The following is a 27,079-nucleotide window of genomic DNA, read 5'->3' on the forward strand; positions in this document are numbered from 1 at the left end:
GTGCTTTTCCACACTTATTTCAGAGCTGTGTTACGACCCATTTCTGAGAAAAGGGGACAAATGTGCAAAAAGAAGCAAATTTTTTGCAGGTTTTGCACCTTTTTGCAACTACCTACTAGTTCTGCACATTATTTCTGCCAAGTTTTTATGTAGCTTTGATTATACCACTGTAATTTTAATGTGTTAGCATTAGAAAGGTCAGTGCAAGTGGAAATGGCAACTGCCATTTGTCAGTAGCCAGTGGCAGGCTGCCACCTTCCCACCGGGCTAGCAACCAACTTAGTATACTACCTCGAATATAACAAACCTTATTATGGCACCTCTGATATAACAACCTTCACTGTGTTAACCTCCGGTATGACTAACCTTAGCATGCCACCTTGGATATAACAAGCTTTCGAGTGTTGCCTCGGATATAGCGAACTGTCTTGTCTGGACCTTGGACGTAACGAAAGTTTGGTTGCCAAAGCATTCAAATGATCCACCGAGGATTGCCTAAATGTTTTATGATTACGCCTCCTACAGCATCTCCCCACCTTAAAGGGACACCGTGGATAACTCCAATTAATGCTCTCAGTAAAAAAAAAAATTCTTTGGCTCTTTCTTGCAACCTTGACATTTATGCGGCTAACAAAGACATACTTATCGGCAAGAAAACTGGATTTTAAAATCTCTGCCACTAGTTTCAAACTCAACTTCCTAGCCGAAAGGCACAGATGGCCACAGTTTCGGAGCGGGTGGCATGTGTACCATAGCCTCTCGGATCTGTGCCCAATAATCCATGTCAATGCAAGCATTTTCTTTGAATTAACACTCTTGTCTGGGCGAGTTGGTTCATTTCTAACAAAGAATGTACTTGCGCAAAGAACACAGGACACAACAAAGTACACATATGCTGTGTTCTTGTCGTATGTGTTACTTTGTTGTGTCCTGTGTTCTTTGCACAAGTACATTCTTTGTTAGCATTTTATTTACGAAATCAGCTAGTGATGGTGACACCTGTATTTTGTTTTTTGGTCCTTTCTAGGTTATAAATGCTCTGCTTTCAGTGAAAGTGGTCTGTTTGTGATTAGAATGCGGTAACTATATGGATACAGGCCAACTTCTATTTGTCCTCAGTACCCCTTTAAAGGCAACTGTGAAAATGTGTGTCATGATGCAGTACATTAAAGTAAAAGACATGCTGATGAGGCAAAATTAATGCTGGTTGGATGTGTCCTTTGACATCTCGAGCTCTAAGTGAAACATGTTCGTGTAATCTTTTTCCTCAGCAATTCAATGGCCCACGAGTTGACCGCCACAGTGGGTACCACTAGCATCTGGGATCTTTCAAGGTGAATGCAAGCTGTGGCAATATGTTTGAAGAGCAGTTTGTCAAGATATGCAACTCTGACTAGAAAGGAGACAAACAAGGAAATTTAATTCTTGTAAAGCACTACATGCAACAGACTACTGAATGGTCATTATGCACTAGTAGGTGTCATTTAAGCAGCTAAAATAGCACATGGCATTGCAGTGCAGTCTTAAAGAATCAGAATGACTGATTTACTGTTCTATTTAACAAATATATATATTCACTGAAAGACAATACAACAAATGAACACAGCCTCTGCCATGACCTTGGCAAAAGCTATCACATACAATCATGAATAACTGCTTTAAGCACACATCCATGTCGGCTGTTACAATAAGTATTATTCATAGCCCTTCATGAACAGCCATTAAATGTGTTCACTTCAAGCACAACAGAACCCTCTAGTAGCATTTTGAAGAAATAAACTATTATATCTGCCAACAGTCTTAAATAAGCAGTGAATAAATCTCACTTTGAGCCTCAGTTTGCAGTCATGTTAATCAGCTCCTGCTGTCAAAAAATAGAGTGCAATGTACACCATGCAAGCTTGTACACTGAGAGACGTGCAGATCTACAAAACTTCTGCCCTTGATAAATTACAACACAGCCCAAAGTATAGCTGCTTCCTGAATGCCAAAAAAAGATAACAAAATGGCTAACATGAAGCACCTACCTGAAATTACACTGTCCACTGTCAGCATGTACTGTTAACATTCTTACAAACGGAGGTTCATTTGCCCATGAACAATGATCTTCAAGAAATGGAAGTGTGGAGCAGTCCATCACAGACTTGCCTAGGCAACTTTTGTGAGGATGGTCACTATCATTCCACTATATTGCTAAACAATAAAAGAGCAGTCCTTGTTGTTCACCCGTTTCTGGAGTGGCATTTATGCCAAGTACACAGAATGAATAACGTCACAGCCGAGTCTTCAGCAGTGCAGAAGACAGTGAGAGGCCTAGTCCAACTCCAGAGGGGCACTGTGTCGCTGATGAGCAAGCACTTTTGAGTTCTTCATTTTGGCCAGAGCATTGGTGAAGTCCTCCATGCAGATTGGCCGCAGCGCATCATGGAAGGTTTCGTCGTCATCCGAACCTTCTCTTACACCCGACTGACGTGCATCGTGAAATGTTTCCTCGTCATCAGACACTTCTTTGTGGCTCCTGAAATTTCAAATCACAAACACTAAAAAAAATCTGAAGAATTCAAAAAGTGCATTTATAGTACTCATATCAGCACTAACTGAAGTTTGTAATACCCAAATGACCCTGCTTCGACAACAGAAAATGGATTCTACGCCCATTATTTGTACATATGCCGACAACTGGCTTCATGCTCCAACTTGCTAAGTGCTGCTTCACAATTGCAGTGAAGCAGGTTATTTAAAGGATAGCTAGACAACATAAAGCTGAACCAATCTGCACAACTCACCCTCCTTGGTGCTTTTCAATTCGCAGCAAGTCTCGGACCCGGTAAAGAGCAGCGTTTCGGCACAATTCTCTTAAATCACTACCTGAGAAACCTTCTGTGAGGCGTGCAATTTTCACAATGTTCACATCCTTGTTCACCTGTGAAAAAAAAAAAAAAATGTAGAAAGTCAAACCGTGCTCACTAAATTCACCAACCACCTAGAAAGAATGTCTAACTATGGCAGGGTGTTTTTTCTCTGCCTGAGGGGTACCACCTCTAGGGTGCACACAAACTGAAAATGGCTGGAGCTGCTGCAGGCCAACGTTATATGGCCAGCATGCAGGTGCAGATTAACTTTTTCTTCCACCTTGCAGTGCAACTAAAAATGTTTTGGCAACATTTTTTTTTTGCAACTTGTCAACCACACTGCTTTCTTGGAAATTCCCTGCTTTTAATGTTTTTGTTTCCACCGACACATTTCATTAATGCTTCAAGCAATCTATCTGTTTCTGATACAGGAATGCTGCTAAACTGCATACTGGCAGGCCCTTGAAAGGTAGTGTTCCATTAGTCACTAATGCAATGAGCTGTCTTTGTTTCTTCTCTAGCTCATTCTTGAGCACAATGCTAAATGGTGAACCAGCTTAAACAATGAATCCTCTAAAGTTTACAGGTAATCAATAATGCCCTCTTTGGTCGCATCCTTACTCCCAGTAGAAACTGACACATCACCCCCCCCCCCCCCCTATTCAACCACCATGCATGCTTTTTGCATAATTTATGAGGTCAGCTGAGTGGCTGCCTACTTAATGCTCTAGGCCTGTTGACCTGGTACTCACGTAAATGGTGCAAACGAGGTAGAAAAGAGGACAAGAAAAAAAGAAAAGGGCCTGAAACACCTTTTAAATATTGTAAATATACTCGCACTATCGTTAGGTCATCTGAGCCAAACAGTTGCTGTGTGCAGACCATAGTACCTGCAGCACAGTTTCACAAACTGCTTGCGATATCCTATGCAAGTTTAAAATCTTTGCCATCCTTCATGCTTTGCACACAGTATTTCTACTTCTCAGTCATGACAGCAAGCAGATGGCAGCTATCAGCAGAATTCCTCCAGTGACCAGGATGGCCGAAGGTGATGGAAATAGAGCAAACTGGGCGAGGAAATGCGGTGAACTGCATTCCTGAATGATTGAATGACTAATCCATGGACATAAAGAAAAAAAAAGCAGACGCAAAGCGCATTATATCACATGTCACAGGGCAAAGCATCATGAAGACACGTAGCTGCCAGCACTGCGAAAATGAGAGATGGAAAGCCTAAAAAGTGTCATGGGAGCAACTTCTGACTGCTGATACTGTATACACTCAACTAAAAGGCACACCTCTATTTCTCTCAATTTGAAGCCCCAGTTGCACTCGTGGATGACAATAGGCCACCATGTAAAAGCAGTGATGACTCCGGGCAAGTATATGCTTCAAATGTTTTTAAGGCATGTGATGTCATGTACTTGTATTTTGTTAAGCCTGTAGTGCCCCTTGTATCGCTTGTAATTTAGTGTGTAAAAATGAGAATAATTTTAATTTCTATCTGCAGATACATGAATTCCCAATATACCTGCAGGAACAGTTCCAACATGTTTATAAAAGCAAGGTCAAAATGTCAGCTGCCAGAGACACACGAGGCCTACTGAAAAATAGATTCATGCAAAAGCTGACCCTGACAGCAAAATGGCCAAAAACTTTTCGGGGTAGTAATGCTGCACTGGCAGGTGATGTAGTAGTAGTTTAGAATTTTGCTCGTTTTTCTGTGTACGCCTGTGCATTTACACACAGTATTAGCGTCCTTAGACACTGAGAAGTCACCATAATTAGCTCAATTTAATTGCAAGTTAATCATGTTTGGCAAAATAAATCTCCAGTTTTTGATGTTTCTGCTATGAAAGGACCATTAGAGACGAGCTAATTTTAAAGGTTTGGCTTAGAAAAATTTTGTAATAAACTGTTACACATCTCCAACCAAAAACTTTATTTTAATTTAAAACCCGACATTTCGGAGTTCGCTCGGCTCCATCTTCAGAGGTGACTAGGGGCAGTGGCATAGAGAGGAGCAGGAGGTCGAAAGAAGGAAACCAGGGATGCAAAAGGAGGGCTAATGGCGACTTTTCTCGTTGGGCTGCAGAGGGAAGCCGCTGCTTTCCTTTTGCGCAGTTGATGTTGTTCGGGGTAGTTTGGTACATTCAAACTACCCCAAACAACATCAACTGCACAAAAGGAAACCTGCCAGCAGTATGTGCACAGGGACTTCGCTCTGCAACACAAAGAAGAAAAGTTGCCATTAAACCAGACTCACAGCCCTAACCCCTCCACCCCCCACCCGTCCCCCGCACCTTTTGCATCCCTGGTTTTCTTCTTTCGACATCTTGCTCTTCTCTATGCATACTTAAAGATGCTAGCCACTGCCCCTTTATTTTTATTGGAGATGTGTAAGAGTTTATTATAAGGCATCAAACCCAACCAGACAGGCAAATCTGCCAAAATGTTTAGTTTTCGGAGGAATTTTGATCACAATGGACAGCACTAAGGGAGACGGCATCTGTGAAGATGCTGACAAGCTAAGCGCAAGCAGCAGCGACAGCAAAACAGATGACAACTTCTAAACATGCTTTCAATAGAGGTCTATGGTATAGGACACCGAATGAACCAGATGGGCCTCCCCAATGCAGACTGCGCCCTGTCAAATAGTGAGAAACGGGTGGCTTTCACATGAGTGATATGGGACACATCGCTCCCGAAAAATTTGTGATACGAGATCCCACAAGCACTTTCTCCCCATGCTAAAACTATTTTCCAACTTTGGTAAGATGTCATAGATGTTCTGAAACCCACTAATGTAGCGGTCAGGTCTCAATCCACCACTACTAATGTTGTTCTTGTACTGCACCTATGCTGCGAGCATAAAGTGTGAAGTTCATATGCATTTGCATGGCACTATGACAACTGTGACTCCAATTTCACAAGCAGTTGTGAAGTGCAGTGCATCAAGCAATAATTTAAACAAAGCATAGAACTCTCACATTTCTGCATAATATAGGGGATAAACTGCAGGCAAAAGGTTCACAAGTCATTTTTTAGTTTAAGTGGTCCCTTGCATCAAGCACAAAAATCAGGGCAGTTTGGCAGTCCTACTCGACCAAACTTGCAGAGATTACACGCTGTGACAATACTCCGCACTACACGTCCCAAACTTGGCATTTAAAGTATTACTCATATCGTAAACTTTACAATTATTAGGCAACTTACCCCTTCCGTTTCTAAGACTAGCTTGATAATTCCAGCCCTCTGCTGCTGGTTCTGGAAAAGATGTAGAGAAAAAATAATAAAAGTCTGCATTTTACTGCTTTTATGATTTGCTAGTAATGATGGCTCCAAGGGGAGCCAAGGGCTGGTGGTCGCCACCCAAAAAATTTGTTCGACAACAGAAATATCTGCCAAGCACTTCCTATTGGCCCAAGTAAGGCAAATCATCAACGGCCAGTGCTTCCATCAATGGCATAATGATGAACACCAATCAAAGTTTGTGCTTGGAAGTGGTGACAAGCAAACCAGTGGCCAAGTATGGACAATTGGAGCCCGAATTGGGATTCCTTGCTGCTATAGGTGAAGCTCTAATCACTGTATTTTGTTCATATTTTTTATTTTTATGAAGAGCAATGCCATAGAGGTAAGATGCTTACCAAACATTTACCCCTACCCCACCACCCCACCACTGATGTTCTGGCACCACCCCTGTTCACTAGAGAAATTACATCTTCTCTCCAGACCAAATATAGCAGCAGATTTGTTCATTGGGACAGCCCTGTTTAATCACTTAGGCACTCAGTAATACAGAAGTTAAGTCAGAAAGTATTGCTAAATAAACTGACCTGAAACTAGAACCCAATGATCTGGTCAGCTACACTGGCTCCCCTCTATTTCATGCTAAAATTACAAAATTTCAAGTAGTGAATGTCTGCAGACATCACCATAACAAACTCATGGTATTGGAAAATAATTTCCTCAGACCATATAATAATAATAATAATAATAATAATAACAATAATGTTTATTGCCAACAGAGGAGAAAAATACAAAGTACTTCGGGCCAGTGAAAGCAAACAAGGGCTTACGTGACGAGGCACGGCAATGCCAGAAACTTGCTGGCACGTTGGCCATGCGGCTGAAAATGTATACAAGCACTTACTGCAAAATTTCTTGCTAACTCATGATAGTATAGTACAGTCATGCCCCGTTAATGTGCACGACTCGAATTGTGGACAATTTTCCTCAAGACCAAACTTTTTCAATGGATTTACATCTCATTATGGAAACTTGTTTGTCCGGACAATGGACAGGGTTAAAATATACAGCAATGAGACCAAAATGGTGACTGCCCTAACAAGATATTTCCTTTCAAGAATTTTGAGCTCAGGACACTAGCGAAAGGTGGTGAAAAAAGTAAAAATGCCTGAGTGACAGCCCTTACTATTTGCCATATTGCATGCATGGCAATAAAGAAAACTATTTCTAGAGCTTGTGCTACGATGAAAACCGGATTCAGCAGCTGTTAGCCGACTGAGTACGAATAGTACAAGTGGTCCATAGGATGTGAACAGTCGTAGACGGGGGTGCAACATGACCCTATGAAACACTATCACGTCTCTCACGGGTGACTAGGTGCTTCGAACTGCAGCAAATTGCCTTAAAGATAATCGTGACTTATGTAATGAACATGAGAGGTTCCAAGGTTCTCTCCAATTTCGACTTCATGGCCCGTCACTGCACAGAACCAGACCTTAATCATGTTTTTTTTTTACTTTTTTTCTTTGCAATTTGTTACTACAAACAACTCTCTTTATGGACAGTACTGCCCAGGTACCAAAATGTCCACATTAACAAGGCACTACTGTACACACATTCAGAACCTTACCAAATTAATGAATATAATTTTATTCTCTTACAACTTACGAGGGAAAGAGGAAGAAACTTTTCTTAGCAGGAAGTTTTTAATAGGTGCTTTAATGCACTCAATGAAGTAGGCCTTAACACTGCATCTAGAAGTCGATAAAAAATTCAAGAACCTAAGTGCAGTGCCTTGCTTGTCCAAATCTGGTATTGGATTTGGGGATCTCAAGCCTGTGCTAATAATATAACATAATATACTATAATCAAATAATAATAATGGCAAATTTCCTTGAGCCACGCATGCACAAACCAAAGCAGCAGCACCATGCAACAAAAATGAGTAAATTTTGCATGGACAGCGCATGGTTATACAGCACAACCCAGTAAACAGAGAGTACTCAATGTCAGCTCACAATCACATGTGCGTGCCCTGGTTATACAGAGGCTTATAAAACGGGAGGGAGGTACATTGTTCGGAGCATAACAGCGTTCTGGTAAATAGAACAGATGTGATATACTGTAGAACCTCACTAATGCGAAGCTTGTTGGGCCATGTAAAGCACCTGAATTAAATCGCTTGCAGAACATCAGCATCAATGCGAGTGTGCTTAATATGGCTGTGGTCGATGTTTAACAATTAAAGGGGCCGTGACATGGTCATTCTTCATATTGCAGTTTTATGATTCAGTAACTAATGTAAAAGCTTATGATTCAATTTCAGAAATTTGGCTGCCCTGGACGCACTGTATTTTCCAAAAAATATGATCGAAATTCAGACCGGGAGACTACTCCCACAGGCAGCGACCGCCATATTGAAAGCTCTCGTGGCGTCACTAGCACATGCACGGAGCAACGCCGTCTGCTCTCGTTGCTGCAATATGCGCAGCGAGGCCTCATTCGCCCCCTGCACTTTCGCGGGCGATCGAAGTAGCAGTCGTCCCCCATATATGAATGACTGGTACCGCAAAAGCGATAATAACAGTAACGCAGTTTTTCTTCGGTATAGGTAGGGTCCGGTCACACTATAGGCCGATGCGACAGCGATCGACGGTCGGTGGGCTGATCGGTACGCAAATGCCGTCACTGACGCACTGGTCTGTCACGCTAGACCGATGACGACTCCAGCACGATCAACAATCGCCTATCGTAGTAATGTTAAAGAGTCAGCTTAGTGGGAACCAGAAGAGAGTGGTAGGGGACTAGTTGGTATGACATTCTATAAGCTTAAGAATTTTAAAACTTATTGGACCTCACGCTAGCCACGGCGACATACGCGATGTGCGTGCACTAGCGAAGATGTGCTTTCATTCAATGCCTGTGCATAAAACCGATCGGTGAGGCAAGCAACACGAGCAGAAAACGCCGCACGACGGTGCCGCTCGCCGCCGTTGCCTGGGCTTGTGCGGCCGAGCGAAAGCTTCACACCCTGTGAGGCGACGGCCGGAAAAACTGCGCTTGTGTACCTTATCTGTACCGAAAAAAGCGAAACAAGCGGCTACGTATCATATCTTCACACTTTGTTACTAATCAGTGAGGAACTTTTGCCATATTCTTGAATTTCGGTTGACGGTGGACCGCTGGCCCTTTCGTGACGAGGCCTAGCGAGTACGCAGGATTCGTGTGTGCGATTTCGGCGATTACGGAGAGCGAATTCTCGCAAGTTTTAGCGCCTGCAAATAGCTGTCGAGCGTAGTTTTGGCTACAGTGCCCTTAAAGCGACGACTGCCTACATCACAGGATGCGAGTACAATAAGGAGGAAGTGCCGATATGTAATCCAGTCTGCATAGCATGTGCAGAAGGCAGCCGGCAGCAGCCGTCGGCGTCGACTGTGGACAACAAATCTGGTTGTTTTCATTAATTCAAGTAATGCCCGAACATATGTTTAGTTAAATCGATCTAAAATTAAATTTTGGTGACATAAGTGAAAGCAGATACACTTAGCAGAAAGCGCCGGTATCCTACGCGAAGCGTTTCCCAAGCAGGCGATATAGCATCATCGGTGCTTATTGCAGTGTTATAATGGTGTGTAAATGAGTAAACGTGCAATTTGTGAGCAAGAGTACGTAATGTTAAAGATAAGGATAACCCACCTTGCATTTTATGCACGCAAACGAGCAGTACTGTTAGCGCACAGCCATGTAAAAAACCTCAACCCGGGGCTGCAGTTATTGTAATCGTCGCACTCCTGAGGCACAATGCGCACGCACAGCAATATGCTGTACTATTATTTCGAAGCACTCATTTAGACGGCGGCAACTATTCATCGGTGCTGACAGTGAAAGCATTCGAGTCACGTAGGGTTTTGCAAGCAGCTTGGTTCCTGCAAAAAGGTTATACGAGTCGAAGGAAATGTATGTTCGACTTAAAAACGCGTACACGCAGCACGGAAGTCGTCGCACTCGGAACTTTTCTCTGCTCCTTTCGTGCCGCAAGGTTACTGTAGTGCACCTTTTGATAATTTGAGTTTAATTATCGAGCGATGAATAGCGGACAAGAACTTGGTAGCTAGCTACAAAACGGCGCGGCTTTCACAGCACACATCGGCGAAGGCATGCAAGGCACGTGCCGCTTTTCACACAGGGGAGCACTTGACAGCTCAATAGAAACCACACTCATAACATACGAACAGCATGCTTCTAAGCGTAAATAATAAAGCAGGGGTCCATCGATTTCTGTTTCCTCAACAATCGGAAAGTGGGCGCCACGAGCAAGTCCACTTTCCCAAGGATCACTCAGCTCGCGTACTAAGTTGAAGGCTTCCCAAAAGAGAACACGGAAAATGCATTTTACTTCGCTAGGCTAAAAGAAAAAATTTTTCGAGCAACCGTTGTCTACGGTGTGCATGCAAGCACCTCAACAGCTCGCAGCAGACGACGTGTGGCATGTATGCGCTCGTGACGTCGGCGATCAGAGGTTGCCAGACCAGCAAGCAGTTCGCAAAAGAAACGAAAAAAATTCGCTTTAGAAATATTTACCACACAGAATCAACTGAAAATTGGGGGAATTGTAATTTAATCTGTTAGGAATTAAAGGTTATAAGCAGAGTATGTGTGAAAATAGGCTGTCATGGCCCCTTTAACTCCTCCTACAGCGGGATCTTGATGGGCTCATAGTCACCGTATCACTACCGGATACCCGTAATTCCATCACACTGGTTTTTACATTCACGGAATATCGTTTCCCATCCCTCTCAATGCAACTCGGTTATTGGAAAAGCTCTCTGCTACTCACTGGAGCATTTATGCTCCGAAGTTCTCGGTGTTCTCAAAGGGCAGTGGCTAAGGTTGAATACGTCAGGTTAGCGCTGCGGCTCAGTTCTAAGGCACACGTGTAGAAGGGCTGCTGTCGGTGCAAAAGTAACGACGATAAGAGCACACGATAATATGTGACTCGACATTGTGTTACCAGTAGAACTTCAGTGTTCTCAACTTTATGGCGATTCTGTTCCATTCAGTGTAGCACCCCAGGTCTTCGAATTAACTGAGTTGGTGCAAACTGCAAGTTCAAATTAACCGGCAAAATTTATATAACAAATTACAGAACTGCATAAATTATATGTATTATCCTTAACTGAGTTCTAAATCCCAGTTAACTGACCTTAACACTTAACTGACCAGCCCTTAAACCCCAACTGAGCAGCCCTTACACCTGACTGAAGCAAGGAGGAGCTTCGCTTTGCTTTTTCTGTCAACATAAACTTACAGGCAGGCCAACATGGAACATAGCTGGCATGCGACGTAGGATGGCCTTGTCGACATCATGTGGGCGGTTAGTGGCACCCATCACCACCACCTGGCAGTCAGGGTCTGTGATAAGACCATCCCATAGGCACATGAACTGTGCCTTCATCATGGCCGTTGCCTCATGGTCCTGGCTATCACGTGACCGCAGAAATGAATCAATCTCATCAATAAAAATGATGCAAGGTTGAATCTTCACTGCCTGAAAGGTAATGGCAGAACAGGTGTGTCACTGAAAGGCACTGTCAAACAGAAAATGGCAAAGCCACTGTAAACTACCATTACTAACAAAGGCTTGAGAAATGTAGAATCTGTATGCTTACCATTGATTTGCAAAACACAGCAGAAAAATAAAAGCCACAAGGAGAAAGTTTTTGAAACCAGGCGGCAGCTAAGCAGCAACAGCTCTGCCGCACACAGGTACAGTAAAAGGAGCTTTCGACACTTAGAGTCTGGCCAAACTGGGCTGGCTGGTTCATCATGACTGTAGTGTGCAGTGCAGTGGAAGCAAGGACTAGAGAGATGCAAACACACGTTATACTTACAACATTCATGGAAAAAGGTTGGAAGCAGTGCATGTGTTTCTGTCTCCTTAGTACTTGCCCACATTGCACAGCACACTACAGTCATAAGTTCACAACCATGCCACATGTAAATGAACTCACCAGTGTGAAGACAGCACTGGCCAGCTTTTGAGATTCTCCATACCATTTGTCAGTGAGTGCTGCAACTTCCAAATTGATGAAACGAGCACCTGTAAGGCATGGAACAGATGTTATATTGAAGAGCACACCAAAGGAACGGAAAGGAAAGGAAAGCAGCGAGTAATTTATATGTACACACATACACATATGAAGCACCTGGTTGACACACTACAAGAAAAGGCTTTGTGACATGAATCCACAAAAGTCCGCAGTGAATGCTTTGCAGACTGCAAGTTCAGCAAAACAGCAGTACTGATCAGGGTGCCTCTTACACCTTTTCCCCCTAAACAGTGTTTACATAAGTTTTTTTTTTTTTTGTCGTAATTATCATCTGTGATGGCCTGAACAAACAAAGCTGACCATTACTCACCTGCTTCTCGTGCTGTTGCTTTTGCTATCATGGTTTTACCACAACCTGGTGGACCATGCAGAAGCACTCCTGCACATGAAGCAACAATCAGCATTTATGACAGGCCATAAAAGTTGTAGGGAGGGTTCATATCTAGAGAAAAAAAAAAAAAAAAAACAGGTGTTGCTGGCAGCACAAGGCTCAATAGTCAATACACTTTCCTAAGCGTACCAAGTCGCATGGCTTTGTGGCCACCCCACCACACTGTCCCTTTTCTGAGGGCAAGCAACACCACTTTTGTCGCGAAGTTGTTGACTTGCAGATTTCTGCATCAGGCCTAGGGTGGTTTCTTTTTTATAACTCGGGTGCCTTTCTGATAGCTCACTGCAACCAGTGTAAGTGGTTGCACCAGCTGCTCTAGATTCAGCTGGCATTGCATATAGCACAAGCATCATTTAAGGCAGAAAACAACATGAGGTTATATACATGGGTTGCCCCGATGCCATACTGGCCGCCATGTTCAAGATCAGAAACACTGCAGAAACCTGCGTTTTTCTAATTCGCTTATCACTGCCTGCTCCGACCTGCACTGTGCTGGACTCCACCATGGCGCCCGTGACGTCATGTGCAACCCATGTATACGTATGCAAATCTGCTGTCACTAGGGTACGACAACAAGTATGACTGCAGAGTAGATTCTGCCAGGCTGTGATGCAGCAGGTATCACTAACTAGCCATCACTACCCACATCATGTTTCTTGTAATGTTAGCCTTCCCATCAAAAAGGTAAAGTAAGGCTTAACTCTATCCCTACCGCACCCATTGACCATAACATGCTGTGCCATATGCCTTGACACTAGGAAACTGCAGTTTAATTCTCTCTTTAGTTTGTCCCTTTTCAAAGTGGCAACGATTTTTGAACCGCTTGTGAGAACAGTGGAGTGTACAAGTTGAGAAACGCCACCTCGATAAGCACAGCACACTCCCTGAAATGCAGCAAATATTGTGATTCAGCTGTATCCATGGATGATTTTCTCAACCGTCTAGGTAGCAGTGACTCTGAGGATGCCGCCTCAGCATTCGACTTTAGTTCAGGGGGCAAAAAATACCTGAGTGACCAGCCAAGAACATTAGTGGCCGGCCCTTGGTTAGTGTTTTATTTGGGCCCGTTCTGCTTAGCTCAGCAGCCATTTTGAAAAGGGTATTTACGTTACCAATGTCATTTGTCTTATTTGTAGGGTTTTTACACATCATCTGGGCAGGATTTAACAACGCCTGCAATGCAAAAGATTCGCCCGACTGTTTCACGCTAAAGAGCCTGAGGTGATTGTTTTCTAGCCAGAAAACTGAGTGAACTGTTGACTCCTTTGCTTCTTTACATGCTTAGCCTGTGTACTCTTTTGTATGTTATTTGCTTAAGTCTGCATCCTGAAAAGAAACCCAGACACCTCCTGCTTGTTTATATCCGGCCAAAACACAAATGGGCAATTTCACAGTTGGAGCTTGAGCACAAAAAGGAGGTCAGTGTCTTAATTTCCACCTTTATTAGATTAATCTAGATTAATAAATTAAAGTAATCCTAGATTTAATCTAATTTAAGAAAGATAAAGGTTTCCTAGCTTTAATCTAGAAGACGAGTTGCTGGATCTGAAAGAATTAATCTCTGCATCTAGAGTAAATCAAGTGACTGGTTGGGTTTTCCAGTCTATGCTAAACCTGCGTGCTGCTGACAAAACTTCAGGTCCTTTGACTGTTGCAGAAATTGAATATGTGAAAAATTTTTGCCCCCAAAGGGCTCAGAAGTCTGCATTTTCTACAGAATTGGAATCCACAGCTAAAGGGAGCTGCATCTTGAGCATATTGAACGTTTACAGGCGGCGTGAATTTTGTTGTGGCTGAAGAAGGTCCTTTGTTGTAAGGCAAGCAGATGCAATCGAAGCCACAAAAATGAAACTATGACACAAGCAACACAGCATGGGCAGTATTGTAAGAGGTGCCATTGTGCGGGCTGTTTCCGAGGCTTCTGTCTCTGTCTTCCGCTTTTTCCTAGTCACCTATGGCTTAAGAGACAGAGTTTTTGGATTCTAATGGATCAGAATTTTGTACAAATAAAGAAGCCAATATGAGAACAGCACAGCAGCATACACGCGCCACAGCTTCGCCTGCTCCCTGCGTGCTCCCTTCTGTCGACAGCTATGCCAGCGGATATAGAGCCATTGGAGGACCTTTGGTGCATGAAGAACGACTGCAAATGCACATCGAGAGGGATGATTACGAGAGCCACAAAGACTTGAAAACTCTAGAGAAGTATGTTGCACTTGCAGGAAATTAAAAAACTGGAAGGGACACCTAAGCTCTACCTGAAGGGTATGACGCCATAGTGTTAATGGGTTGATGCCCATATATGCGCAATTTGTCATTCTCTACTTTACATTCATAGATCCCTGGGAATCTTCACACCACTCCTGGTGCAGTAGTGCAGCACTTAGGCAATGTGCCACTGCCCTGCCATGGCAGGTGCTGCCACTGGTGGGGCTTCTGCAACTCAGGTTGCTCTTCCCGAGCAACCTTTTGACGTCAATCATTAATTTATTTATTTATTTATTTATTCAATACTGCCAGCCTCCATATGGTGGCCAAGGCAGGAGCGGTACAAGGATACATCGTACATCGCGACAAAACAAAGCAAGTAAAAATGCGGATAAAGAAGCAAAAGCTAACACACAGGGTTTTATAGAAAGACAAAGAGCAAAGTTAAATGCACTCGGTTACCTAAAATACAAAATAAAGCAAACAAAAGAGCATGAATGAATACACTGCGCTTAAAATGACGATATGACAGCAGATAAAAAAGACTTCTGGTCTGTCAAACGGACCACGTCACACGGAAGCCCGTTCCATTCCAATATCGTTCTTGGAAAAAAAGAAAACTGATATGCTTTCGTTCGGCACCGTGGCACCATGATTGTCAAATTGTGTTTATTGCGCGTTGGTCGTGAAGTGTTGTATGCCATGTAGGTCTCGAAATGAATGTTTGTTAAGTTATTAACAATCCCATGCAACATTTTTAGTCGGTGCGACTTGCGACGAGATTGAAGTGTCTGCAGTTCAGATTCCCTCAATAGATTAGTAACCGAAACGTGCCTTCCATATGCGTGCCTTCCATCTAAGCGCCTTCCTTTGAACGCCTTCAATGCGCTGCACATCTACTTGGGTGTGCGGATCCCAAACTACATCTGCGTATTCCAGTAATGGCCGTACGAGTGCAGTGTAAGCTGCTCCCACCTGCCATCGTCACCAGTTTGCTCACAATCCGGTGGGCAGCTTATGATGCCGTCACAAGGTCACGTGACCTAGGCAGCCCACCTAGATTGCTTCTCCAGGGAGTTTTCTCTCACAACGCTGATGCCGCTGACACTGCAGAGTGGGAGCCTTAACGCTATCATGTTAAAAAAAAAAAAAAGGCAGGCAATTTAGTGCGGTTAGGCCAAACATGAATTAGATGCACTAGCCCTTCACTTTCGGTTTGAGGCTCGGTTTTCAGGTGAAGCAGGCTTTAGACCAAGATCGGTGAAATCGGACTTGCGCTCCACCTTAAGGGTATGACGTGATAGTATTAACAAGTTAATGCTGATGTATGCTGAATTGGTCATTCTTCACTCTGCATTCACAGATCACTGGGAATCCACATTCCATTCCTGTCACAGATGTCCAGCAGTTAAGCGATGCACCACTGCCCTGCGATGGCAGGCGCTGCCACCGGTGGGACGTGTGAGACCCAGGTTGCTCTCCCCAAGCAACCTCTCACGACTAATCTCTAATTGCAGTGCCATTTGCCACAGTGGGCAGTTTGCTCAAAATGCGGCGGGCAAGTTGTGATGACATCACAAGGTCACGTGACTTAGGTGACCCACCAGCCACCTAGGACGCTTCCTAGGGCAGGTTGGCCACAACCGGTGGCATACAGAGATCTCACAGACAACGACTAAGCGGATGAGAGGAAGCTCTAGTGCTAATGCACTAAAAAAAAACGGCAGAAAACGGCCTATAACTTTTTAGCGTGCTGACACTAAGTTAAAACTTCTTAGTCCGCTCCTGCCATTTTGCTGTTCGATGTATTCGGCTACTACATTTTTTGGCTGGTAATTTTTTTCCTTTCTTTCCCGCTATTCTGTGAGAAACGTGACAGTGAGATTTTAGTGCAACTGTCAACCTTACAGATGGCTAGCAATTGGCTGGTAATGCAGGAAATGCTACTTGTCAAAGGGATGCCACTTGTTTGTGTCAGAGATATCGCACTGCGGCAGCCACACACATCAGCCTCAAAATATCGAAATTGGTTTATTTAAAATCCCAGTTCATTCTAAAACATTTTTGAAGTGCCAAAATTTGCAACAGTAATTTAACTGGACAATTTGAGCAGCTAACGCGTTGCTGACCAGATAATTTGACGACTTTGGTTGTGGCCTCCAAGTCTCTTTATGTGGGAAAAGACACACAGATTCAGCGTCGCTACTCATCTCAAAATAACTCGAATATACTTTCAGCGGTCCCAAGATTTACCATGGAAGTTTTACCGGAGCATTCATGAAGCAACGTGGTAACGTGCAGAAAATAGCACAGTACACAAGTTTGACAAAATCCAGACCTTAAACCATGCGCAGGACTTTGGGCAGCACATTATTAATTGAACTCTTCACTCCAGGCAATGTCACGTGGATGGCAGCAAGCTAAATTTGGGGTGACCTGTGCCGGCAAACAGCAACGAGGTTTGCTGTTCACTGCATTATATCAAATAATATGCATGGCACGAATGTGTCAAGCATACGTTCATGCCGTGCATATGTTTACTAAGTGACATTCTTGCAACCAGCACTGACAAAATTTTCCGCTTGCTTTCACGGTTTAACTTTCTTTTAATTTGTACAAGTTACGGGCTGCTAAATGCGGATATTTCTCGCAGTCTAATAAACTTCAATTTCTTTCCCTGGAGATGTTTCTGCATGGCAATGGCTGCATCCCCTGTTTAGGCCTCTCTAGAAGGCCTGGCATTATCATCATTTGACCAAGACCTCCATTTTTGACGCACTTTTGGTAATTTTATCACGCCAGCTCAACAAATATTGTTTGGCACAGAATGGCGCAGTTGGTGCAGGAGTGGAAGCACTGAATGCATGAAACTTGCAAATAAACCATGCAAAGTCCTTTTGTGCTAGCATTCAAAATGATCTAATCGCTTAATAAAGCTTCTGAGACGTTCAGGTTTCTCCACAGCGCACAGCAGCGGTTAGTAAGTGTGACGACGTCATCTGTAAAGGCGGTAATTTCTAAAGCATAAACGTTTGCTTGGAGAAGGAAAACCAATGACACGAGAGTTAAATGCCGCAAAGCACTATTTGGCAGCATCGGACGACAGAAGGCGGATGTGAGTGAAAGCAACAAAATCTAAATTGTCATAAACAATGACGTCTAGTTTCTCCACACTCCTTCGATGCTGTACGGAGAAGCCTGAAGACCACTGCGACTTCAATCGGCAATTAAGTCATCACTTGAAATGCTAGAGCAATATAACTTGCTATGCTTCTACAAGCTTCATAGAATCAAATCGATGAATCTTGTCGAATTCACAAAAAAAGCGTTTCAGCACTCCTTTCAAGGGTAGAAAAGCATGTAAGGTACTGAATAATGCTCATAAATGTGTTGGCATTCAAGATCAGTACAAAAACAAAAATCATTACCCCCCCCCCCATTTTAACCAATCCTGTGCCCTCAAACCTGCCAACATATTCTTCACAACAGATGTTGCCCCACAGCAGCTTCACCTCAATACAGCACTTGAACTGGGTTGGTCACGTGGGTTGCGTTCGTTGTATCCAATGTTTGTAGTAAGTGTTGAAATTGCTAACTATGCAGAAAGTGGCGTTAATTTCACAAAAACTGCTTCATGTGTGTCTACTTCTGGAATGCAGAACCTACGACGGTGCTTTCCAGGCTTTCCAAGGCGGTCATGTTTTTCTCACCGAAACCCTTGATGCCAAAAATCTACTTTAAGGACAGGACATATAGCGTCCACAGCAGGTAGTGGCAGGTAGGCCACACTAAGCAGATTCTTATATCTGGGTACAGCTTTCTGCGGCTATGCAGTGGAAGCAATGAGCACGCACTACTAGCTCAAAGGTCTGCGTTTCTGTAGCGATAGCCAAACTACGCCACCTCTTCGAACCTTCAGCATGGCACACAGCTGTGCGCATGCACCGTGTCAAGTGGGACGAAGTTGAAGAAGGAATGCCCAGCGAAACGGACCGGTGAAAGACTGACTTTGCAATTCGACTGAGCTAATTCCACTCGGCCAGATGTAGCTATCGCGTCACTCCAGGTTTAGCCAGAGCTAAACAACAGCCATTTTTGGCTCCTGCCTGTGTGTGTACGTGCGAATAGCACGCTTGTGGAAACCAGCGTCTCGGGCTCGTAGCTAGCCACAGAAAGCTCCAATAGTCCCGAGTATAGTGGTTTGGGAGTGCTCATACATAACTTGCAATGGCTTCATCAGGGCATGGCTCTGCAATGTTGTCTCCACACGAACATAGTCACCAGAGTCAACATCCGGCCAGCTATGCGTCAATGACGTGTTGCCACAAATCTACGTGCATCTGATCACGTGTTTTCGACAATGCCATCCTGGGCACATGCAGGGACAAAAGCAGCACAGCACACATTCACACAGAATGTATCAGCTGTACTGTTTCCTGTCTCGCCTTGCCTGTACGTGGTAGCAACAGAAAAGATGGAAGTCAACTGGGCACACTGTGCATACCACAAGGCATTCACATTTCTCAAATTGCTGCCGTTACTTGATCCACGACCTTGCAGAGTAGCTTCTGCTTCAACTTCAATGCTTTGACCAGACGATGCGCATGCAAACAAGGATTGGCCTCGTAGGTGATCGGCACATGCTTGGCCGGTGGTTGCCTGCAGTTTCAATGCCGCCTTTTTATTTTCTTTCCGAGGCAGTGCCACAGGGGCTTAAAGACGCTCCTCGGTCTACATGCTCCCTGGAAGTCCAAGTTTTTCAACTCTGGGGCCAAATTTACGATGCCTCCTCATTTGTTACAACCAAGTTGTGCGGCCACAGTTGTTTGTTGTGTCTGAGACAAACTGCCATTGCCCTGATGCACATTTTGACGGCAGCACCCCAATTAATTGTAATAAGCGAGCATTCGTTATATCTGAGCCCATTATAAGTGGGCTCGACTGTATTCCAGGTAGGTAAGGCATAAACTGCTACAAGAGTAAAGCACAATAGTGAGAAAGCTGGGAAGTACCCTTCGGTGGTTGGATCAACTGTGAGCCAGTGAAGAGATGCCTTTTCTGAATAGGGAGGATGACCGTCTCCCGGAGCTCCTGAGTGATCTCCTCCAATCCAGCAATGCTATCCCATGATATGTTGATATCTCTAGGGTCAATAAGTTGGGCTGCGATTGACAGCTCATATTCTGTGAGCTGAAAAGGCACAAAAATAATGAGTCACAATAAGAATGACAACCTTTGCAAATGGTTCTTGCTGAAAGTATGCTTAAGGCTAGCCCAGAGATGATGCACACAAAGCGAACAACACACATTGCTGTGTGTGCTGCTGTTCTTGTCTGCATTTGTTAGCTCTGGTACGAGGCATACCCTCAATGAATCCAAATTTCAGCACACAGATTATCAAATGGTTTATAATATACTACTTCCAACATGCTAGTGGTCTGTAAAATAAATGTGTATAAAAAAAGTTAAATATCATTGGGCTTCAGGCGCTTTCTGGGAAAAAATTGCTTTACAAAAGAAATCCATCATAACAAGAACTCCACATAACACACAACGGAACAAGGACCTGATTGCAACTGGGATTAATCTAGGCACTGCAGTTACTAGCCTTCGATCCAAATTTAATATTACCCAGAAGAACACACCTTTGTATAAATGCATGGTGCCTTCACTATAAAGACATGGTCAGGTAGATTTTCAATTCTCTACCTAATTATGAGTGAGGCGTGGGTCTGAGCACTAAACTTAACACTAACGGTAGTTTTTCCATGCCAAGTTTCAGTCTCAAGCACCATCCAAAGTGAAAACATCAAGTATAACGAAAGAAGCAATGAAGCAGAATTTAAAAATCGCAGGTCAACAACACTGTCTGTTCCAAAATACATAGCTCACAGTGCCTGTGGTTGGAAACCAGGATTGTTGCCAGCAGCAGCTCACTGCACATGCAGAGCCCTCACATACCCCTTCCTGGTGTGGCTGTTAACAAGTTGGAATTCTCCTAGCTGGGCTTTCACATCAATGCAAAAAAGAGCTGCTTCCATGACAATCATCAGAGACAACACTTTTTTTCAAAACAGATGATACTTTGTACAGACAGGCAGTTTATTATCAAAGCTTTACTCCAACCAATATTGCAAAACAATCGCAGCAGTGTGTCAGTAAAGAGGATACTTAGATAATGGCCTCACAACTGGTGCCACTATCACCAAAAGTTTCACAACCTATTGCTGCTTGACCAGTGCTGTCACCGCAAGAAGTCACTTTTCTTGTGCCATCCAGATAATTTGTTTCTGTTAAAGTACCTTTCAGAGATGTGAAACTTTGCACCTTGCTGTATACATACAGAAGTGGGGGGTAGCAATTTTCAGAAACTGCTTCTTGCAAATACTGTCAGCAAACAACTGGCTTCTGAGGGCTGCCTTATTGATGCACTGTTCCAGGTGTCGTCAAAGTTCTGTTAATTGCTCAAGAAGCATTTACAATGCTTGGATGGTTGCCTTTTCATTTTACAAGCCGTAGTAATTCCAATATCAAAGTAACAAAGATTGCTGCGGGGTCCTGCAAAACTTTGTGGCTCCAGTTTATGCAGGTATTTTGAGGCATGAGAACTGAAGTGCATCACCCAACAATGAAAACACATTTAGCAGCAATAAAACTATGTTAAAATGTTGGATACAATTCACCTGCCTTCCAGGTTTATGCTTTTATGGGAAGCATCAACACAGCACACCTGCCTGCAAATTACAATGCTCAGACAGCACAGTGAGCCACAGTAGCTCTTTTGTCATCAGAAGGACACTAAACACCACTTCATATTTTGGTTACTTCCACAAACTGAACTTAGGAGCATTCAGATGCAGTTCACTGGTTTCTCACATACATACTCAAAAGCAAAACCTGCGGGACAAGTTGGCGTGGCATCATTAATCAAATCATGTCACTACAAGATGAAGGCAAGAGAAACGTGCAAGGCAGGCTGGCACTACGTCAGTGTCCTACGTGTGTCTCTAACTGTCATCATCTTGCTGCACTCTGTTTTTACTAACAATACTTACTTGCATGTTATTCTGGATAAAAGTGCCGTCAAATGGGTTGTTTGTATTTTTTTGTTCTCTCAACACAACTGGCGACATCACAAAAGCACCACTGGGCAGGTTGTATGTGGCATTATTGCGTCAGAAACCATCTGCTGAGCTCAGGTTAGTCATGATGGCCTACATCAGACACCAACTGAGCCAGCACAATCCTGCGACATACGATATTGCCACATGCAATACACAACATGACGGCCAGTAGGACTGCCATCTGTTTTCTTTCTTCCTGCATTTTGTAAAGAAATAATACAGTCGAACCCGCTACAACGAACGCCGCTTCAATGAAATTTTCGCTTCAACGAAATATTTCACATTCTCTGTCAGCTAGCCATAGAAAACAATGCATGCTAGTTCTCACCACAACAAATGATCTTTTCAGGTGCGTTTCCGCTTCAACGAAATTTCTGTTCAGTGGAGATCGGCTTAACATTTATTTTACGACAAAACAAGCATAACGTTACCTGTCCGTACGTTCATGGCATTTAATTTCACCGAAAACGCTTGCTGGAATCGATGTGTGCCCCATAGTGCGTCGAGTGCGAATGGGTGGCGCCATTCGATGTCATCAGTCATATCGTCCGGCGGACCATAATTGAGAACTGCTTTGTGCACACTGGCCTTAAACATGGCGCTGCATTAACGTCCAGCTCAACGGATGACGACCGCGTCTTAACAGAGCCTTCCTCCTCAGAGGCCATTGCAGCGTGGGCAGCACTTCGGGGCGCCGGAAACGTGGCAGCGGATGTCGACCTCGATGAATACATCGCCGTTGATGCGGACGTGGTAGCACACGAGGAGCTAACCGATAAAGCAATAATTGAAGAGGCCCGCCACAACGATGCCTCATCCGAAGATGATGGCGACGTGCAAGATGCATCAGCCCTGCCGTCTGCATTGCATGTGATGGATGCATTTGACACCATTCGAGCTTTCATTGGTGCACATGACGACATCGCGATGCAGTTGTTGACCGAGTGTGAAACTCGCACCATGGCACTCATGCCCACTAAAAGGACGCAAGCCAAGATGACCGAACTTTTTGTAAATAAATGATATTTTTGAACAGTGCAGTAAGATGTTAGTTTTTTTTAGCTGATTTCGCCACAACGAAATTTCCGCTTCAACGAAACTTTTTGCGCACCCCGTGAATTTCATTGTAGCAGGGTTCAACTGTAGCTGAAAAATGCAAATGAAAGGTCAAGTAGTGCCTTACACACCTTCGTCTAACATATGTAACCATAATGAAAATTCACATTAGTGACCCTTTAACCAGACTGGACAGGCAATAAAAAGAAAAAGAAAAACACATATGCAGGAGCTTTGCCATTAATGATGCATTTCTCTCCACAAGACTCTTGTGCAGACAGCTTCGCAACACTTGATGATGACTTGCACTGATGCCTTTACATTACCCAGCTAAAACCTGACACTCATAAAATTGAGAAAATCTCTCATTTTGAACTGACTGCAAGCCTAGCAACAAAACCATGAAACCACTATCTGGTCCTGGAGACACGTCAATATAAAAAAATAAAATCACGACATATTCGCAATGCTTACCCAGTTTCATTGAATACTATTAGTGCAAAGCACACCACAGATACTTTAGTTCACTAAAAGGAAAGATCGAAATGTGGCACATAAAGTAAAAAACATTTACTAAAAAAATTTTCACTTGTTAGTGTCTGTCTCAAAGATTGCCAGGGCCAAATCTTACACTATCACCAGCATATTTTGCTGTCAACTGGCTATGTAAGTAAAACAGAAAAGAAGAAAGCCAACAACATTCCAAAAAGTGTAGCAATCTCTTCATAAATGAAGTGAGCTGAAAAAAGTACTAGCTGTACCATAGAAGCAACAGCACAAAGAATGTAACAGCTTCATGTGTACCTTAAGCTTATCCATGCCCAAATGCCATACAGATATCAATTTCACATTTTTAGAGTGGATACCTTTCCTGATGAGCGTTATCCCTTACTCTTCCAATACAGATGGTAAATTGCTGTCTGCAAAACCAGCTGCGACAAAGCGTGCCATCTCGTTGTCAGCAGATGACACCAAACAGAGGAAAAACACAGTTGTAGCACACTGTTTTACATGATAACCAGGATTTGATGTGAGAAGTGCCTCCTTCAAAATTAGCTGGTGGTGGGTGCCACCAATGCTTGGTATTTTTTCGTTTATATTTCTCTAGCCAAATGTCAAACTTAAAGGCTCTACAGCCAAACTCCTTTATGAGACACACCGGAGAGCAGGGTCCATATTCCAATTTGTCTCTGTTTTGAAAACGCCCCCTTCGGCGATTCACTTCCAGTGTTTCGGCCAATCAGGTGTCGCCAAAAGGTACATTTTCGAAAGGGACACAAGTAGGAATACAAGCCCGGCTATTATAAGCAAGGTTCCGTGCCCTCAATGTTTACTGATCTGCCCCTACTTTGATGTTATCACTCAGTGACTAAGACTTGCACAAAGAAGGCTATAAGCATGTTGCTCTAGTTAATTAGGTGCAGAAGTAGCTGTTTAATTTGGTCTGCTTGACATATGGCATTCCTGAGAACAGATCAAGCCTTCCACTACACTGCAGCTCCAAGTGCTGGAATGCGTTCTGCACTTATTTGCTGCAGAAAAGCACACTCAGCCCGCGGCAACTTGAAGTCTAATAATAATAATAAAAACAGAGAAATATATCGATACACGGAGTTCCGGGATATGTTAAGTAGCGAAATTTTCAGTAAACTGATCGTGAATTGTAAAAATTCAAGCCTTCTCTCTAGCGTTATCTCCGAGAGCAAACTTACCTTATGCAAACAGGCACTTAGTTCTAATAAAAGTAGTCTCGCGTAGCGGCACGGCAGCACACCAGACACAACCAGCGAAGAGCACGTGATCGCGCTGATAAGACAGCCATGGCTATCTGAGGAGTAGGGAAGTGGTAAGAGGCAGGGAAGCATGGAGGCCCGTCTTCCCACGTGTCCCCTCATTAGGTTTGCCCTTTCGCCTAAGGAAACAAGTCTCACTATAAGTTCTCTCCAAGGTCTCCGCTGTAAATTCTTTAAGCTACGAAGCCGGGAACGGAGATGACGCTCGTTGCGCGGCACCGAAATCGTACTACACCACAGCCACACAGCGGCGACGAGGGTTGCATGTTGCGGCGCGCTAGCAGGGGCTTTGTTGGTTTCAGCATAACTTGCAAGCCACACGGACCGCTGGCTGATGGACCTTTTTCTTTCAAGTTTCGCACTCCTTGGCCGTTGGAGCGGCGCCAATCTCGATGCGGGCAAGCGCTTACACCCGTATCCGCCACCCCACCAGCTGCCGCTAGATTGCAAGTCGTTTTTTACACAGCATTCCGCATTTTGCAGCTAGATAGACCGCACTGTATTACTTGCGGCTGCGACCTGCCTTTGTGGCTCACTGGCTAGAGCGTTCGGCTACTCAGCCGAAGGACCCGGGTTCAATCTCTGCTGCATTTCACCGTGCCCGTGTGGTCTGAATCCGGAGACCTCCACTACGGCGTCCCTCATTGCCCATGTGTCACTTCAAAACACCAAACTCCACAATTCACAATTTATTTTGCTAGAGGATGCAATAAAAACTGTGAGACTGATCGCGCTTTGCCGTCTCCCTTGGGCATGAACGCGACCGCGGTTTGCGAGCGATGGGCAAATCTCCACAATTCAAGATAAAATGTCTATTATAAACAATTCTTTATTAAAATTCAATGATATCTCGTCTTTACATCCGTAGCTCTTATAACAAAGTTCACAAAGTTCAACTAAACATTCTCCTCTTTTTAAAATACAAATTCTATTGACTTCTACGCCATATCCATTTTGAATCTTGAACTTGTGTATTATTTAGGTGACTGCCCTGCTTTTAGGCTATCAATCCTCCAACTGTTATTTTACTGATGTCTACTGCAGATGCATTCACATTACCTTCGTTATCTCTAAAGGACCCTAGGGTCTCTGGGATAATGAGGGTGCCTGCATCGACATCTGGTTAGATACTGCCATATTCAAACAAAATATGTTGATCTGTTTCTTCAAGCAAAAATGTTTCTACAGATCTTGGCTAAATTTATTTTTACAGTGAAGCTGTATACCTCAACCGTCCAAGGAAATTTTCGTGTCGTCGTCAGCAAAAAACCGCAGGAGTGGAAAAGTACCCAACAGCTTAGAAATCGTATATCATACTGATCTAAAGGAGTTGTAATGTAATAAATAAATAAATAATAAAAATACAGCATAGAAATCATACCTCACACTGATCATAAAGCAGTTGTATAAAAAGAAAGGAAAGAAAAAATATCAAAAATAAAAGGAAAATTAAAAACTTCAGCTTCAGCATTTAAGAGCGGGATGCGACAGCATGTTGCAGCATTGCCAAGGAGTCCAGTGAATGCCATCATCCATTTGGTGGGACAAAGGTGTCCGTTGGACAATTTAAGGAATACCCAAACCCCGTCGTAAGGCAAGGAAAATGAAATGAAAACTGGTTTTAAGGAAAGGTAATGACGCCTGTCTCACATATCTCCTCACATATCTCCGTGGACACCCAAGCCGCACCCTAAGGGAACAAATATTTTCGCACAGCGGCGACAATTACAACTATGCGTTCCGGTAAACATTAGGTTTGCACCTGCTTCAAAAGGGTTTAATGCTATTCGAAGCCCTTGTGTGAAGTGCAAACTGCATAATGTATGATAACGGCACCTGCAAAGAATTTGAAGCACTTTCCTTCTCCCCGCATGTGTTTCCCAGTAAAAATTATGGTTGCGTGTTCGTGAGCAAAAAAAGCCAGGCTAAAAATTGAATGCAAGCAGCATAGCTTCGCTGTCCAACCACCTTCACAGCGTGAATTGGAGCCACAATTTTTGTAGTTTCACACCCTAAGAAACTCTGATCTGATTTCAAACATCAAGGTGCCCTGAATTACCACAAAACGATCCTTCCCATTTATTCTTTTCGATCCCTTGTTTTTTATTGAATTATTCAAGTTCTCACTCTTTTAAACCTCTTTATTTCCCCATTCTGGTTCCTACATACCTACTGGCTAGTTTTCTAGATCTTTTCCACCACTGTGAGTCAATGCTCTTTCTGCGCAAGTACTGAAACACCTTAGCTACTCATCTGGTTTCGTCCAATTCCCTCAGGCGTTCAACAAACAATA

At 43.6% G+C, this 27,079-nt stretch overlaps 1 protein-coding gene across 2 annotated transcripts in view; it reads right to left on the minus strand.

Moving 5' to 3' along the window:
• Positions 1 to 1,394: 1,394 nt before the first annotated feature.
• The window catches only part of LOC144115096 (outer mitochondrial transmembrane helix translocase-like), a 34,399-nt gene continuing 8,714 nt past the window's right edge, over positions 1,395 to 27,079 (minus strand). For both annotated transcript variants that reach the window (XM_077649255.1, XM_077649256.1), the window contains 7 exons: positions 19,826 to 20,003; positions 12,525 to 12,593; positions 12,116 to 12,204; positions 11,413 to 11,652; positions 6,069 to 6,119; positions 2,787 to 2,923; positions 1,395 to 2,518 (listed from right to left, as the gene is read on the minus strand). In XM_077649255.1, coding sequence (XP_077505381.1) covers positions 2,314 to 2,518; positions 2,787 to 2,923; positions 6,069 to 6,119; positions 11,413 to 11,652; positions 12,116 to 12,204; positions 12,525 to 12,593; positions 19,826 to 20,003 — 969 coding nt within the window. In that variant the 3' untranslated portion in view covers positions 1,395 to 2,313. The remainder of the gene's footprint in view (positions 2,519 to 2,786; positions 2,924 to 6,068; positions 6,120 to 11,412; positions 11,653 to 12,115; positions 12,205 to 12,524; positions 12,594 to 19,825; positions 20,004 to 27,079) is intronic.

The sequence above is a fragment of the Amblyomma americanum genome, chromosome 1, assembly GCF_052857255.1.
Source record: "Amblyomma americanum isolate KBUSLIRL-KWMA chromosome 1, ASM5285725v1, whole genome shotgun sequence".
In the NCBI taxonomy this organism is placed as follows: domain Eukaryota; kingdom Metazoa; phylum Arthropoda; class Arachnida; order Ixodida; family Ixodidae; genus Amblyomma; species Amblyomma americanum.